The sequence below is a fragment of the Haliotis rubra genome, unplaced genomic scaffold, assembly GCF_003918875.1.
Source record: "Haliotis rubra isolate DU_JTF1 unplaced genomic scaffold, ASM391887v1 Scf436, whole genome shotgun sequence".
In the NCBI taxonomy this organism is placed as follows: Eukaryota; Metazoa; Mollusca; class Gastropoda; order Lepetellida; family Haliotidae; genus Haliotis; species Haliotis rubra.
Genome location: NW_025767120.1, coordinates 664861 through 684193, shown reverse-complemented (window position 1 = coordinate 684193; position 19333 = coordinate 664861). Strand labels below are relative to the sequence as shown.

Genomic DNA, 19333 nt, shown 5'->3' with positions numbered 1-19333 from the left:
AGACAAAGGACAGATCAGTGAACTATGTTTAATAACAGCAACAAATCTAATCTAGGATCAAAAGAAATATTTTCTAAGAATCGTTTTATGTCATAATTTATGATAATCCTTTTATTTGGTCATTTATTTTTAAGTTTCTGTTAAATCGTTTGACAAAGTTCTCGTTGTGTTTATATTGTCAATCCGAGCACAAATTCCAAAACCATTTCTTCCTTTTTTTGCCTGACTGACAGATGTTGATGTATATAAACACAATGGTTGTATATTCTCACTAAGTTTTATATTTATATTGTTCATTTACTACTCTATCTTGTAATATGCTTTTATATATTTCATAAGTTTTAAATGTTTAGTGTCTCACAAGACAGTAATGGCTGGATGGCAGTTTTTTATATAGCTATTTTGAATGCCTTGATTATACCTATTGTAACTGTCATGTGGCACTTTAACACAATACTTCTGTCTGTCTGTATATGTGAAAATAGAGATGCTCGAGAGATCTCGTTGTTTCCCGACACAGATATTTATGAAGAAATTGATAATGATACTTTGAAATACATCATGCTATGTTTTTGTTACCTCATATGGAACCTAAGGAAACATTCCCTACGGTTCAGAATTGCGGAATAAAGTTTATATTAATGAGAACTGTATCACACGCCTTTGTTTTATGTACTTCATGTTCCCGTATACTAAGTGTGCACTTACATTACCTGTCCTTTGGCCCATCCGCGTGGGCATGCCATACACATTACAAATCATGATAAAGACTCGTGTATCACTACACTGGCAATCACTTTTGAATTCCTCAAGTAAATTGTTGAATATGTCAGAATATGAACGCCTAATGGGAATGGTCCTTGCAGAGTCGACCTGATACCTCCGTTGTACGCCGTCTTACTGTTTTTAGAGCAGTATCTTCCATTATGCTTTCCATTGACAAAGCAAGATATATTTGAATGACATATGGTCGGTTCCTATGTGACGCCACCCACAGGTCACGTCATTTCCGTAACGGAGTCAGCATATACTATCAGGATTTGACTGCGCACCACACGTATCCGAGCTACACGACCATACACAGAACACTACTTTAACGTGTTCAACATTTAAAATGGGACCGCAGACATGTCAGATCCGAAAAGAGGATCAGTGGAACAGGATCGATTTCAGTTATTAACAAGTCACATTTTACATTGCGCTTTGCCAAAGGCACAGGATGGAAACGGGTTCGTGTGGTTTGGTCGACCTCAGGTACTTAGTGTTTATGTGGTTGTTTATGGTGTTTATTTTCGTGTGATTGTAGATACCATTTCCATTTAAATATCAACAACAGCCAAGTTGAAATGTGACACGAAGCGCCCGTACTCTGTATTTGTGTAGCATGTACCAATATTCACAACACTGTTTCTCTCACGCTGAGCTTAGTTGGCACATGTAATCGGTTCCCAATTGAGCAGATTAATGTTCATGCTGATAATCACTGGATTGTCTGGTCCAGACTCGATTATCTACAAACCGCCGCCATACAGTTTGAATATTGATGAGTACGGACAACTGGTACTCTAGACTGCGGACTTTGTGTACCCCTCTGATAAGTGTAAACTGGCATGGCTTCCACGGCGAAAAGCTATGAATACACAAGGCCACTTAGGAACCAGCTAAGTTGTAATGTTGACATGAGGTGCTCGTGCGTTGTGTTTCTATAGTTCGTATCAATACCCATTATACTGTTTCCTTCACACTGTCCAAACTGAACATGTGATTCCATAGCAAGTAAAGTATTTCTTTAGTCTGCATCAGTAATCATGACATTGCTTCCCTCACACTGTCACAACGGACCTTGTGAATCCATAGCAAGTAAGCTATTTCTATAGTCTGTGTCAGTATCCATTACACTGTTACTCTCACGCTGCCGCAACTGAACTTGTGAATCTAGAGCATGCAAATATACTGGGAATACATATAACAGCTTGAAACAAGTCATTTATAAAGTTTTTAAGTCCACAAACAAACTGCAAAAGACCCACATGTTACAACATTGCATTTGTTCTTTAGTCATCAGAAGGTCGGCGAGTGAGTGGTTCTTACAGGATTTTCAGCGCTGCCTCTAACCACAAAACGGTGATATTTTTTAACATGAACCATCGAATAAAAAATGATCAGCTAACCATATATATACACTGACAATTTGTGCACAGTAGAAAACCCACCAATTAGCTTGAATATTGCTTGGTGCGGCGTAAAACTAAACTCACTCACTCACTCCCTGACGCTGACGCAAGTGAATTTGTGATTTGACAGCAATTAAGGTACTTCAGTAGTTTGTATCAGTATCCATCACACTGTTACACTCGGACTGTTGCAGCTGACAATTTGTGAATCGAGAGCAGGTATATATACTGGAAATACACGTAACACCTCGATACAGGTCACCTATAACTGGAGAAAACCCAAATGTTACCGAAAGCGCTTTACTCTTTGGGCATTGCAAAGCCGGCGAGTAGGTGGTGTTGAGCGATTTTACGCTTCCTTCAGCTAGACCAGAGTTACCCCCCCCTTAGACCACAGCTGCAACTTTTACCCTGACCCGGACGCTCAATCATTGACAATCTTTACAAACTGCCTAAAGACATACCCCTTACAGAAGATTGAATTACAATGAAGATATAACACCTCTACTGCACTGTATTTTAATTTTGTGAAACGCTATGGCATTGTTGGCACATAACACATCTACTTATTATTATTAACATTGGTATTAGCTCTGTGCCAACATTACGTTGTTATAGTATTATACTCTTGGTCTGCATTAAATGCCGTTACATGTAGGTGACAAGTCGTGATTCACATTTAACTGTTCGTAAACACAACTCTTGTGCCACAATCAGGGTGGTCATATATCATAGCATATAATGTTCTCTCTAAATACTCAATTCCTTTATGTAGTCTTTCATCGGTCAGAAGGCATGTATTCATAGGATGTATATAGACAAAACCAAGTGTGTTATCACGTTCAGAAAGAAATGTCTTATTCTCAAACACAAGAAAGATTATATCTGTGTAATCAACAGTAACACCACGTTGGCCGCATATCAGCGCTGGACAGCTCTCGTCATTGTCAATTGAAATTGACATCGTCTCCCATATCTGCACGTGGACCATGCTTTGCAGTGGTAGTCTCCTTATAGGATATATCATGAGATAATTTAGCCGGCAAAGTGTCGCCAAAGCATCCCATGCACATGTTGAGATGTAGATATAGATGTAGATGTTATGAACATGTGACTGCATACTTACCTAATAGTTTTCAAGTGCTATCCATGCTGACACGGTGAATAAACGTGTACAACTTGCCTGCGTCTGTGGGGAATCGAAAACAAACAACGTGAGTACCTGCTTGAAGGTGCGGCCATAATCGTCCTCGCACTTTCCTTCAGACTGTCGCATGTTTTGCACGGGTAATCTGCCGTGTCGTAAAAGTGTGAGGAACTTTTGTAACATTCGTCAGTGTATCCCTGGGCCGTCGGCGATATAAAAAAGTCCCTATTTTATTAAATCTGTCCAAACGTTGATGTTTTGAACGTAAGTATTATTTATGATGACTGGTACGTTGTTAAAAGTCTGTTTGCGTGATTTTTGGCGTGGTGTGCCTCGAGGTGTGGGTGAGTTAGTTTGGCACTCTTTTTCTTTCATTTGGGGCACGTCTCAAATAGTTGTTTTTTTCTTTTTAGCTCCCATACGTTGTATTCACATTGATAATGTTGAACAGATGTTTTGATCAGCAACTTTGATGGCGCTCTTCAAAGTTTGAAAGCCGTAGCGCTTCCAGTGACTTTTGACAAAGGACAAAGAACAGAAAATGTTCCGCAACCAAAGGCTACTTCAGAACAAGCGTTTAAAGTGCTGTATGTGCTAAGTTTGGTTTGGCAGAAAATGGCAAAGAAGCCCGTGGAGGTTTTTGAAGACAACTTTAGCCCAGAAGTAGCGTCCAATATGGCGGCCTTCATATACACATAGCCACATTTGACGATGCCCCTGTGTAGGAAGTGTATAGACACAAAGTAAGCAAAGTTTGAAAGCCGTAGCTCTTGTAGTTTCAGTGCAGCACATTTTGGGAGAAAAGTAGTCAGCGTTTTGCTGAAAAACATTACCAAAAACTTCAATCCAACATAGCGGCCAAAAGGTGCATTTTAGCGACTTGAGCCGTCCAGGCGAAATTGTAGGCATTTTGATTGCCCATCTGCCCAAGAACTTTGGCACATATTGAAGCATTAGTTTTTGGAGATATTTGCATTTGAAATTGAATTTCTTTAATAAATTTTGAATTATCTGCCCTTTGCTATTGGGCCTAGAGCCTTGAGATTTTCTTAGGCACAACTTCAGCACTGTCGGCACCTTGGTGTTTTTTTCAAGCGATTCTGTCCAGCGGTGCTCTTTGTAGAAGTGGTACAAAATACGGCGGAAGAATAAATAATAATAATAAAAAAAACACGAACGATTACAATAGGTCTCCTGCCCAAAGGCAAGGAGCCCTAATAAAATTCTGAGATTTGCATGTTCAATTGGCAAGGTAAAATTATGAGGGTTCGCAATCTTTATTTAGATTTAATCGATTTACTTTTTTATCTAGAGTGAAATTCATCGGTACCTTTTCACTGCAAACAGACTATAGTACTGGTACACCAATATGTCAGTGGGGGACACCAGAACCTGGGAGAGGATTCAAATATTGTAACCCTGTGGGCAGTCGAATCCTGACATTTGTCCTGAGGAACGACTGTATCATTTACTTGACAACCATTTAAATAGATTACTATCTATTGAGTTTGCAGCAACTGTGGATTGATATTTTTGTCACTGCTTCAATAAATACAGACATTTCTCAGAGAGGTAGAAAACTGTATTTGGAAATGTATTTAGAAACAAACAATATATTTCTTCATGGCATCTAGTAAACAATTTTAGGGGCAGAACTTGAGGCAACATTTTGTTCCAATGTGTGATACATGTTATTAAAAGCTACATATACCTGGACATGTATCTAAATACGTTTGAATTTCGACTGAGAGATATATGAATTGCATATAGAATATCAAATCTGTTATCAATGCTTTAATGTATTTATCACCGATCAGAAAATACCTAGACACGTTAACCAGAAACAATAACTGAAGAAACGCATCATTTTCATTCTTTCTGTCGTTAAACTCCAGGTTGCCTGAACTTGCATGTAACCTTAATGGTGGTATGTTAAAGTTGAATAGGCTGAAATTTGTTTTCATCGACTCGAGAAACCTCATTACAAGATGCTAATCTACAATTAAGCGAATGAAAACATAATATTTAAGATAGATATACAGATAGGTAGATATAGATAGATATATATATATATATATATTGTTTTCAAACTCGTAGCTATTCAAACAAATTAATAATATTTATCGCCTCTTAGTAAATGTCAAAATGAATATTACAGTGAAATAAATCAGAAAAGCCAAACATCTCCTCAGAGAACTGGGGCCGTTATGCAAAGAAACGCACGTGTGTGGATTTGAATCTCGCACTATACATGACCCTGTCTTTCAATCTATGCACACAATGCTTTTAGTGATCAAAATCATGATACATACAAATATTTTATTGTTTAAACTATTTAAGTATTAGGAACATTCTTTTGTCAAAGTAACCCAATCCTAAACTAAATTTTGATTGGTTTGTCGTATTTTCGCATGTCACATTGATCGATACGGGCACAGGTCTTCAGGAGTGAGTGGTGGCGAATGATATGCTAGTCATGTGACAGACTGTGGCGCATGCTCAGTACGAAGTAAAATTCCCAAATGGGGTTTCCCCATAAGACTGTGCAGACCTTCATACTGACATATCTAGAATCGTCTTCACCGAAAAATACAAGAAGGAATAGTTTTGGAGAAGGTAAGAAACATTACAAATATAGTACAAGAACATTTACAATCACATGTGCAAAATGAAAACGAGGAAGAGTCGGTGATTAACGGGCAGCAGTAACACATATAAATATTTGCAAGTGCTTACGTCCTTATAGCGTCAAGTAACAAATGTCTTGTATATGTGCAAACATAATATTATCAGACTTTCACAGCTCTGTGTAAGGTGTGCAGCTCAGAAAACAAAGCCATGACTGAAGGATATCCACGTTTGCATGGATGTAATGGGATTTCAGGCTCCAAATGTGGTGATAGGTGACAGATAAAAGTTTACTGGTCCTGTCTCTTGAAGGTAAATGTGTTTCAGTTCTATGAAAGAATACACACTTCAAAAACAATATCTAAAATTCACCCTTTAACCACATGTGATATACAGCGGAGAATCAGGATATACTTGTTTTTAAAAAAAACAACGTATGCACACGTTTGCTTTATAAAAACAATCTCATATATTTTGCTATACAACGCATCAAAATGAAAAGTTGCTCTTACCTCAACGATGTCTATGCTGATATAGTCCCTTAAATGTAAAATATGATTGTCACCTGTGCATATCGATGTCACTACACATTATGTTGACATTCGTCGTCCGGTTTCCATTTTGCTATCATAGGTGTCCGTTATATACAGTAATCAAATTATCATATCCAAATGTCCTAATTTATTTCATGCTCGTGATATCTGATAAGGGGAAGGCTCCATTTAGAAATATCACCACATCGGCATTGAGAATGCGTCACCGCGTCTTACTGAGCGACAGGTGGGCTTTTCGGTCAAGGTGACCTAATATTTCCACGAAAGTGGGTCTAATTTCCGCGAACTGGGCCGGACAGAATGTGTTTTCCGTTGTTGCCAGTGCTGTTGTGTTTCTCTTGTCCAGATGAATGGGTTTATTACCGTTATACAACCGCTGTAAGTGTATCTTATCATTAAGTAGCAATGCCACAGTCTTTTGTCATGTGTGTGTATGTGTTGTGGTTGTTGTTGTTGTTGTTGTTGTTGTTGTTGTTGTTGTCCAAGGCCTCTGCCACACTTTCCAAGAACCATGATGTGTCACAAGTCATTTGCAGAATACAATACGAATATCATGTTAGTTTCTCAGTCTATAAAACAATATCGGAACAATATTAGCGCTAATTTAGAGCTGCTTTCAAGCTATTAATACCAACATTATATTTCTACAAAAACATATATTTATTGGCGATTTTTTATTTTGAGTGAGACATTTGAATGATAATAGACATATTTTCTGCACGCTTCCAAGAAATGGAAACTGTCCATCGGTATCCATGGATATTAGTCTATTTAGAATGTTGGTATCGAATGAGTAGCATAAATGTGCTACCTTTTCCACATATTTATTATAGGTATTTATTATTAAGCGTACTTTTGAGATGGAGCGTTTAAAGTACATGTCACGCAGTAACATCCCTTTATATGCACTCTCTCATGGACTGACATTAATCATATGTCTTATGTCGGTCCAGTAACCTACATCCACACTGGGATTTCACTTTCATTTAAAGGTCAACTATAAAACTAAAGTGGTGTCATGCCGTGTCACGAAATACGTCGTCCCATGCTGACTTCTGCATTTGGAGGGCGGTGGGGTAGCTTAGTGGTTCAGACCCGGGTTCGATTCCCCACATGGGTACAATGTTTGAAGCCCATTGCCATTGCTGGATTATTGCTAAAAGCGGCGTAAAACCATACTCACTCACTCTGAATTTGAAACAACACGTCCAATAGAGCTGAATGAATGATATGTGTTATGCTTTCCCTAAATAGTGCTCGCAGAATTCCGCATTTAAAAATACCCGTACATTGTTTCATGGAAATGTAATGTTTGTCCACAACTCATCCATATCTACATGGTTCATCATGTAATTTGATGAACAGAATCTATGGCATCACTTCATGTAAAGTTTTTCGTAGTTAAACTGACGTACTAAAGAAACTAATGATATGTATTTATTGATGGTATTATTATTTTCAAAACAACAACGGCAACATTTTGAAAAGCGCTTTGGTTCTACCTATACAAGGGTCATACTTCAAACACAGCATCGCCGAAGTCAGCTTGAACAAGTACGACACTTGAATAGGCATTATTGTAGGCATCTGAGTGGTATCTGCGGCATTGGTCAATCAGTCATTAACGACAAAATCAAGCGTCTTACGAAGCTCATCATGAAAGACATTCTGACTCGTATAGACATGGCTGAAACAGACAGTGACACCGACGCAGAGGATACTGGTAATGCTGATGATGAATTGAGTGATCTAGAATGATCCCAATCAGCTTTAAGATGTCATGTCGTCAGATGCAATGTGTAAAACCTAAAGATAATTTGTAGACCCACAACAGAATTGGTCGCCATAGCCAGTTACAGAGAGAGATCAGAACTTGTCCACATACTGAAAACTGATCAGAAATCACTAAAGTTGAAACGGCATATAAGCCCCTCGACATCTAAAAACCAACATTAAAGAAACATGTCAGTCTTACAGAGACCAGGTGAGTTTGGACCCCCGGGACATGTATGAATACGAGTATTTCTTTCAGTTTGTACAATAAAATTTGAATTGAAAAGATTATTGCACATATGTTGTCATTTCTGTAACAGAGAGTATTTCGCCCCCATTTATGCTAAAAGAGAAAGCAGAAGTCATAGTGCAGATTACACATTCAGCCGGTCACTCTGTCAAGTAACACCCAGTCTACCTTTTGTGACGTAGCAACACCAGTTTCCGTAGACCTTTTTAAAGAAAAGCTAACCTGTCCTAGAACGAGAACGTGTTGCCCTAAAGAGCCGACACGTGTTGATACACTGCTCATTGTCCCCCGCCAGGTGTCTGTTTGCTTCACCCATTCAACTATGTCTCAACATACACGCTACCCCAAAATATAATTTTAATCGTTTGAACGGAGTGAAATAGAATGATATTGATTTCTCTTTGCTGCGAACCATATACAAAGGGGAGGTAATTGGTATTGCAGAGGCCGCTTGTTGGGAGTATATAAGTGACGTCATAGCGCAGGTATTCCTTCTCGCCTGCAGTCCACAGGCCCTCGTGTTTTTGCAAGGATTAAAGATTGTTTATAAAATATATAGAAATTTGAGATGACCCCCGACTCGAAATGCTTCACAGTACAATACATAATGACAAGGCCGGACACTTCGATGCATTTTATACTTTCATCGACTGCTTGACATGGAAATGTAAAAATGTTTTTTTTAGCAATGGCTTCACCAAAGAAAGGATCAGTTGTAAATGTCTCCTTAACAAGCATCAACCAACCAGAGGGCTTGTTTCGACCACACCCCGTTGTGTGCGGACATATCGTCATCCATTTGTGTCAAGATCGTTTAGTTGAGGGTTAAAATCGGGTTTCCATCGACTTGCAGAAATAACAATAAAGAATTGGTAGGTGTCATGAATGGTGCTCGATGGTCCAATCATCCATGATTATGTTTACATTAAGATTTAACCGATTGCATGCGATGGTAGTGTAGCGATCGGCAAAGCAGGCGGGTGGGGTGCACCGAAATTTCCGGCCTTGTCATCATGTATTGTAATGTGAAGCTTTTTTTAGTCGGGGGTCATCTCAAACACAATATATATTTTTTCATCTTTAATCCTCACAAAGACACGAGGGCCTGTGCTGCAGTCTAGTTCTCTTCGCCTGTTCTGAACAAGTATAAACTTGAAATGGCTACCTCACCCGACATTGGCGAGAAATCCGACAGTATCCTGTCTCAGGTGGTCACACGAGACGTAATTGTTAAAGCTGTCGACTCAAGGCTTGCAGGTTTGCAAGAAAGCTGAAACAAAACCTCCTTAGAGTTCGTTTTCACAAGGTGTCCGCTATAAGCAAAAATCTTCAGTAACCCATGTTTATCGTAACAGGCGACTAACGGGATCGGTTGGTCAGGCTCGTTGAATTGGTTGATGCATGTCATCGGTTCCCAATTGCGCAGATCGATGTTCATGCTGTTGATCCCTGGATTGTCTGGTCCAGATCCGATTATTTACAGAACGACGCCATACAGCTGGAATATTGCTGAGTGCGGCGTAAAACTAAACTCACTCACTCACTCACTAACACCCATTATGCTTTAACTAACTGTTATTTATAGACTCGAAATCATTGGGTCAGCGTGACCTGCTATTTCTACGCTTTCCTGGAATTGTCAGTGACTGTCTGAGTTGCCGGGGTTGAAACTTTATTGAATCAGTGTTGCCTGTTTCCAGTGGGTGTATTCTACAATTGTGGAAATTGCTCTGGGACCTTGTTGCTCCCTCTTGGATTTTGTGATGAACTAGACATACTTCGCCCACTGTGAGTATATCTTAATGCACTGCAACCATAACGCTCTCACATTCATCTGATGTTGAAAGGGGATAGGGAGTCAGACTGTTGATATCCATGGATTTCTGCCAAGAACCAGAGACACAAAACAATATAATAGGTACGACCGAAAAATCACTAATATTATAAATATTTTTCAACAGTAAACATGAGCAGTGCACGGTTCTTCGACTAAATACTGATCCGCGGGTCGGTGCGCTATCAGAAGATGGCCGTTATATACATAGAGCCTCGCAGTCAATAACCTAGACTAAGGCTTAGTCTCTGAATATATATAACTTTGATAGTAACAAACAAGCCCATTTCAATTGAAAAGGAGCCCTAGGGAGACCAGAGATTCAGAACCTGAGGAAATCAAGACTTGCTTTATTTAGGGCTTTAGCACTGCAGAGAGGGCTTGGCAGTAGGGAAAATAATGTGGTTCAGGGACTTTGAGACAGACTATCGTAGCGCTAGCGACAGCTTTCTGAAACGGGGCCCAGCTTCACATCGAATCAATCTGAGACACGACGATAGCAATCACGTGACCGGCCAATGCGCATGATCACCATCAAGGTTCCCCAGAGGGGATTCCCCGTTGGACTTTCCAGCTCTGAAATTTAATAAAACTGTGTATTGTAGACTTTACAGCATCGTTGATATATCTGTGGCCAACCCTTGTCAGGAAAGGTGAGTATGGTAGCATTATCATCGGCGGTCGTCATCACTGCACCGTGACATATGTATGCTTGTGTGATTTATGTATCTGCAGACAACTTTCATGTGTTTTGTACAGAGTTGCAATGTCATAAGGGATCGTTCAAAATTTATGGCGTGGAGGGTGGGGGTGAGATTGCTGATTAACGGAGTGTTACCCATTTTGTTCTGGGGAGGTAGGGCGTCATCAGTAGGTACACCTGAAGTAAGGGGGTCGTCACTTACTTTGCACATGATTTTTGTTTTGGAGTTTTTTGTTGTTGTTTTTTTCTTGTTGCTTTGTTTTGTTGTTTGTTTTGTTTTTTTTTTGTTTTTGTTTTTTTTTTTTGGGGGTGTCTTTTTTCTTTGGGTGTGTGTGGGGGGGGGGGGGGTGTTTGTCATTCACATTGTACATGCTCCTCCATAAAATCCTCATCATTTCCCCACTCAACTACGTCAATCCAGGCACCACATGCAAGTTAGCAAAGCATTTTCAGTGAATTCTTGTACCTCACGGGGTTGAACCTGGGGAAATCTAGACTTGCTTCGTTTAGGGCTTTAGCACTACAGGGAAGGCTAGGCTGTAGGGAAAATAATGTGGTTCAGGGATTGTGAGACAGACTATCAATAACCATATCCAACCGGATTCCCGCTTGTAATAACATCTGAAATGTAACCACGAAGCCATTCAACTGACTGCCCTCATGCTTAAACTGTTATTGTGGTCACTGGGGCAACGTGACCTGCTATTCATTTTCTACGAAGCCCCCGTTTTCAGTGAGTGACTGTGTTGTCGCTAGAGTTCAACTTAGTTTACAGTGGTATATACGACAATTGTGTAAACTGCCCTATTTGCCCATCTTTGATCTGGTAATGAAGGTGGCATACAGCTGTATCTGCCCACTGTGGCCGTGGGACAAAGGTTCACAGCTACTGAAGCTGGGCTAAATTTAGAACTCTGCAAGGGAGATTACTGAGTCTCGTGATGATAGGTTCTGTAATATAGCTATATATGCTATTTTACATTTATATTACATGGCGATTTTTATGATAGACATGTATTGTAGGCGATTATAGTAAAACTATGTACTCTTTTTATAGATATTAGTATGCTATAACATATAGAGGCTGTATCTCTGTAATATTTAGAGACCATTATGCATTTTATGGAGGTTTTATCATAGATAAGTAATAATCTGGAGATTTATCTATATTTATGTCATATTTGGATATCAGGTAATTGAACAGAACATTTGGATATTATAGATGTCTAATTTAAGACAATGTATAATGTAGTTTTCAAACATCTAGAATGACTATTATATACATGTACCCATGGAAACGTATAAGGGAACACATGAAAGTACAAGTGTTCCTTTATTCTCTTCCATGATTCTTCACAAGCTTTGTATTGCACTGTGGGTGAAATTCTGGAAAAGAATAAAGAATCACTTGTACTTTCATGTGTTCTCTTATTCGTTTCCATAATGTTTGAACATTATGTAGAGGCTACATCGTATATTGGCAGGATTATCTGAAACGTGGCTGTTATTTGTGTTACTGTTTTAAGTAATTTTGGTAGTCTTCTTTATTGTTTTCATGTTTCCTTAATAAAAAAATAATTCGAATGAAGTAACTACTTTACACTTGTTTATAAGTATTGTAGCAGAATGTCACAGAAATCAAATCACATATTACTTCACGCAAGTTCTGTCAAGTATATTTATCTTGTTAATGGTTTAAATGTCCTGAATATAGTTGTAAGAAATGTAAATATGCTAATACAGGCATCAAAGTACTTAGAAGTTTATATCAATCCACCTTTATTTAATATTTCTTGTTTACCGTTATCCATATATATTAGAAACTGTCATTTGTAAGGCCAAATTATCTAATATTTTAACTAACCTGTCCTATCAATAATGATAATGTTACAAATAACAGCATGATTAGTTGTTCTAATACATCATGTCTGGTATTTCTAGGTAGGTACCACCTCCTTACTTAAAGGTACACCAGAGATGGCAGACCCAGAAGCTGTCACAGAGGTGGAAGCCAGCAGGCATGAAGGTGGTCAGGTAGGAAACATTCGTAGATAAATCATGGATACGAATGATGCATTAACGAAGATCGTTTATTTCGACCATATTGTAAACAATCAACAAACAATCAACAAAAACTTGAGAGAAACATACGTGATAAGATAAAGAATTTGTAATTACTGTATGTGAATTTGGGGTATTTAGTTTGGGCTTTTAGTGAAATAAATTTTATATCTATTTCCTTCAGAGTCATACCGTAACGGATCGTGATGTATCACATGACATGGTCATGCCAGTCAGTGGGGAGGTCGCACTAAATGGGGCAACAGCTGGAGCACATGGTCGAGTAGCATCAATACAAACCTTTGGCCCACCGGAAATCAACGACCCAGGTTAGTTAGTTACAGGTGTCAGTGCTTATTTCGACAAGAAACTTAAGTACGTTAACTCACAAGCTGCACTTATTTCTAAATATGCTTGGTTGGTTGGTTGTTTAACGCCACACTCAACAGTATTCCAGCTATATGGTGGCGGTCTGTAATTAAACCGAGTCTGGACCAGACAATCCAGTGATCAACAACATGAGGATCGATCTACGATACTGGGATGCGATGACATGACTGTGTCAACCAAGTCTGAGAGCCTGACCACCCGATCCCGTTAGTCGCCTCTTACGACAAGCATGGGTTGCTGAAGACCAATACTAACCCGGATCTTCACGGGTCCAAATAAGCAGTGTAAACCCAGATAACAAGTTCACATTGTCACAACGTTTTGCTTTCGTCGTTACGTTATGCTGTGGACTCTCATTTACCTTGTCACATCGTTGTGGCCTGACGTTGTCATACGTCATATTTACGTCGCCACAAGATTAAAGTTATTTATGCTAACGTATTGTATGTTGTCTTAACGTTCTATTTCACGTTAGTAGTTAAATAGTTTCCCCAATTGTGAACAGTAAATAAGAAATAAAGCAGAAATTAACTTCAATGTTTATTCGCCAATTTGCATGTTGTTTTAGTTTTATGTTTTCTGAAGCTTAAGTTGAATAGTGAAGAAAGAATCTCAAAGTCTCAAAATGAAAAGTTTTACAGAAAACTATCGTGACACGATGTTATAAGAAACGTTGTTATAACGTTGTGGGGAGCCCAAAGCATCACGTTTCCTCAACGTAAATTTCCATGGTTGTTATTACGTTGTGACATAACGTTATAAAATAACGTATTACTAATGTTGTGACAACGTTGTCTCATGACGTTACCAATCTATAACCTTGTGAAAACGTTGTGTGTTAGCTGGGAAGTAATACTTCAGTATGTGTAGCTACATTGAATATTTTTGCAGGTATTCTGGAAGCGATGGAACAACTTTCACTGTCATCGATTCCTGAAGGTGAGTAATATGTGACTGGGTGTATTATGTGAGTTGTGGTAAGATATGTGATTCATTGAGATGGAAATGATTAGGGAGTTGTTTAAATATAAATGTCGATCAAGAATAATCAGATTCCCCTCAGTCTTGGAGGCAAATTGGTGGTGAAAATATATGAGTGACTGAGTATGGTTAACAATATTCCAGCAATATCACGGAGGGGGGACACCAGAAATGGGCTTTATGCATTGAGCCCATGTGGGGAATCGAACCCGGGTCGAACCCATCGACATGTGACAAATATGCTTCCCATCACTAGTGTTAATATAAGCACTTACTTCAGGCAACTGTTTTAAACTGAATTTTGCAAAATATTCCATACTGTTTAAAGGTACTGTTTACACATGAATTGATGTATTGTAAAACAAATTCGTAACGTTGAAAAGATTATTGTCATGAGTTTAACAAATGATAAAAATCAGTGAAAATTGGCAAATTCTCAATAAAACTTTACACCAAACGCAGCTGTTCACATGGGCGATATTTGCACATGCTTTTCAGCAATGTTATGCATGGTTTCCCAAAGTTAGTGGAGAAATCAATCTTCGATGTAACCATATATATATATACATAACATATAGTGAGTGTTTTAAGTGAGTCTAAACTTTTGATGGGAAGTATATAAGAATGGATCACTGAACATCAGTGATGACATCAGATGTTTGCAGAAGGAGTAAACATAATCTGCCCTTCCTAGTAACACCCGGAACTCATACAAGACAGTACTCCTACCATGAGAGACATCTGGTATCAAGATTGAAAGCACGGAAAGGTGAATTGATTTAGCAAAGAGTAATTATAATGCGTAAGTAGCTGGGACGATTACACACCTTTTTGGATCTGACGTATTTACTTCTGCTATGCCTTAAACTGAATAATTATGCTATGAAATATTCGTATAATGCTTTAATATCGTTTTTATCACAGGTGCACGCCCTGAGAACGTGAACGTCGTAAACCTTATTCGAAATATGAATGTTTCACAAGGAACCTCCCTCGGTGCTGTCGACGATATTCCAGGTATGCGTACTTTCGGATCATAGCCAAAATTGTCCGTGTATACAAAACATGTGTAGAACAACAGTCAGTATATTAGAATGTCCATTGTCTAACCAGAGAAAACATGCACAAATGTCAGTTACATATGGAAGTGTGTACCCGTCTTTATTTATATATTATCTCCTTGTAGATATGGTCAAAAAGAAAAATGAAGTTGGCGAAAGACATTTTTGTGAAAACAGAAGCTTATAGAAATGTCTATGATGCTCTGGAAAACGACGGACATGTGCTTATTTCTGGATCACCTGGGTCAGGTAAAACAACAATGGCACTTTACATCATGGGCAAATACCGACGAAAGAAGTACTACGTGAAATATGTAGATGATGTAGCGCATTTCAAAGTTGAACGTCATACTAATCTCAAAGTTCCAACGCTGCTAGTATTAGATGATGTGTTTGGTCGCTTTGCTCCTACCTCCGAAGTCAAAGTTCATTGTACAAAGATATTGGATTACTTAGAGACACATTTCAAATGCTTGGAGGAAAAGAGGAAGAAAAGACAAAATGATGATGAAAGTAAAGATGACAAGGCATCTGCAACTCCTGAAACCTCTCTAAAGGTTATCATGAGCAGTAGGACAAACATATCCAGGCATCAACTTGTCTCTACTATGTTAAGGAAATACAAAACATCCTTGTTCAGACCAAGCACTATAGCTGATCTCACAATATCTGAGCTGAAAGAACATGAGAAAGAATCGATTCTTCGAAAACATTTGCCCAAAGCGAGATTTGATCTCAGTGAACATGAAATAAAACACATTGCAAGTTTGGAATATAAGACACTTGGCTTTCCATATATCTGTCAGTTGTTTGCAGACGGTTGTTTGTCAAAGGATCAAGCTGTGGTCTTTTTCACGGAGCCGTGGACATATCTGCATGACTTGATAAGCAACATATTCACAGCAGATGATCCCAACTACAGAGCTGCAGTGCTACTGCTTATGGTTCTCAATGATGGGACACTGAATTTGATTCATCTCCAACAGGCTCGTAAGAAAGGAGGGAATGTTGAACTTCGGGAAAAGATAGAAACAGTTGAGGAGATACTTCCAGATGTTGGTCATGCACATCGTCTAAATGAAGCTGCAAAAAACGAGAATCGAACTCTTTTGTTGTCCGAAGGCGACAGGATGACATTTAGCCATCCAACTATCTACGATGTTGTCGCGTTTGTTGTAGGGGACATGCATCCCGACTTTATCCTTCAAAACTGCAGTCTCAAATTTTTAATTGAAAGGACAAAGGTTTCAGAGGATTCCAACTCAGAGGATCCAAGTGGTGGTGATATGCACAGCTTCATGATACAACTTACACAGGAAGATGCAGGTGTTGCACTGGTGGGGAGACTAGCAAGGGAGATCGTTGATGGGAATATTGCTCTTCCATTGTCACATCAATGTTTCACTCTGGAATATATGGCCACATGTCTCTTTTCAAAACTCTTGAGTCATGGCAACATTGAACAATATTTGCATTCTCGAGATAAAGATCATGGAATGGGATTCTTGTACTGGTCATCTTACTCCAGCACTGCTCCTGTAAGCAAACTTTCATTTGAGCATACAACATTTTCTCTTCCTGAAATCCTTGAAGGTTATCTTGGTTGTTGCCTGAGCGGAAACGTGTCTTCATTACTGATACTCATTGAAAACTCAAAGGATAGATTGCACGAAGTTGCCACCATTACTGTTGGAGACATTCTTGGTATCACACAAGAAACAAGACCGTTAGTTCGAACCTTATCAACAGCATGCAGCCCGACCAAAACAGAAGTGCCACCTGAAATTGAAACACCTCGATCGCATGGGGACAACAAAGATATGTTGATTCATATTGCAGCTGCAAATGGCTTCACTGGAGTTGTAGAACTACTCCTTGATAGCGTGGAAACACCCATAGACATCAAAGGAGGAAATGGCATGACTGCGCTTATGTATTCAAGCTACCTCGGGCACAAAGAGTTAACTGAACTACTAATCAACAGAGGGGCAGATCCAGAATTGTTAGATGAAGAGGGTGACAACTGCCTTCACCTTACATGTCGAGGAGGATCTGTTGACATAGCTAAATCCCTAATTGCAGAAAACATGGATATCAACAAACATGGTGAACATGGACGTACTCCACTAATGTATGCCTCATATAATGGGCATGAACATATTGTGAAACTCTTATTGGGGAAAGGAGCATTGCCAACTCATGATGTATCATCTATTGACCAAAAAGACAACAGCCTCCATCTTGCATGTAAGAAGGGCGAAATAAGAATTGTGCAGATTTTTCTTGATCAAGCCAAAGTAGACATTGAATCGAGGGGTGAGCGAGCCCGAACCCCACTGATGTATGCTTGCAGACATGGACAGTTAGAAACTGCCAAGGAACTAGTAGCTAGACATGCAAAAGCCAATGTCCTGGATGAAACAGGCTTTTCTTGCTTACATCTTGCAGCCATGAAAGGGCATGTACCCACCGCTGAATGGCTCATCTCCTCAGATCAAGGAATCGTTGTTGACTGCACTAACGACACAGGGAGAACACCCTTGATGTATGCAATAAGGAATGGCCATGTTGACATGGTACATTTTCTTATTGCACAGGGTTCTGACATATCGGTAAAAGATGATTCAATGGTCTCTTCTCTGCATATGGCTGTACAATCTGGGAGGTGGCCTTTGATGAAACTCTGCCTGGATGAAGGTCAAGATGTTAACGCATGTTCAAAAAGTTACCAAACCCCAGCCATGCGTGCTTGCAGACTAGGAGATTTGAACCTTTTGAAACGTTTGGTGGAGAAAGGAGCCAATGTCAATTTGGGGAATGGTTGTCTTTATGCTGCTTGCATTGACGGTAGCCTTGAAATAGTTGAGTATCTTTTATCAACTTTTCCTAGTATAGACATCAACAAATGTGGCCCCCAAAACAGGTCCGCAGTTATGACAGCAAGCTTTTATGGTCACACTGATGTTGTAGAGTATTTGCAGTCAAAAGGTGCAGATATCACACGCAGAGATCAGTATGGACAGACATGTCTTCATGTGGCATGTCGCAGTGGTCATATAAAAACAGCAGAGCGGTTGCTGCAGACATTTCCTATTGATGAAAAGGAGAGCAATGGCATGACGCCGTTTATGTATGCCGTCAAAGAAAATTACTTTGATATGGCTCACTTCCTTGTTGAACATGGTGCAGACATAAATGTTCAAAACAATCGTGGCCAAACATCTCTCCATACTTTAGCATGGTTTGGTAATGCAGTTGGATGTGCCAAACTACTTGATTTGGGTATGCACGTTGATATCCTTGATTCTACCAACAGAACCCCCTCTCATGTGTGTATTAAAGAACTGGGATGATCGAAGTGAGGTTATCAACATTCTTCTTGAACGAGGCGCAGACATCAACGTAAGAGATCCAAACGGCAACACATGCCTGCACATTGCTGCGGCATCTGGCGGTCCCATTGCCAAAGATATCAGCGTAGAGAAATCCAAACTGCTTGTTGAAAGGGGCCTCGACGTCAATGCTCAGAATGAGCATGGTGTGACTCCATTAATGTGCGCTGCAAGACAGGGAGACCGGGCTGTAGTAGACCTCTTGATAAATTCAGGAGCGAACCTAAAAGCAACTGACCTGAGTGGCCATGATTGCATCAGGCATGCTAAAGACCATGGGCATTATGATCTTGCTGATTATATATCTAAGTTATGAGAGATGTCTTCGTGAGCACAGGATTGATTGAACTGTTGTCATATCGCACAATCTCAGTTGAAATTGGTG

General features: G+C 39.4%; 1 protein-coding gene across 1 annotated transcript in view; it reads left to right on the top strand.

Annotated features, from left to right (window-relative positions):
• Positions 1–19042, top strand: part of LOC124289201 — a 29395-nt gene extending 10353 nt beyond the window's left edge. The window contains exons 7-9 of the mRNA XM_046725807.1: positions 13005–13097; positions 14406–14453; positions 15682–19042. Of these exons, the coding sequence (XP_046581763.1) occupies positions 13005–13097; positions 14406–14453; positions 15682–18909 (3369 nt within the window). The 3' untranslated portion in view covers positions 18910–19042. The remainder of the gene's footprint in view (positions 1–13004; positions 13098–14405; positions 14454–15681) is intronic.
• Positions 19043–19333: the final 291 nt, after the last annotated feature.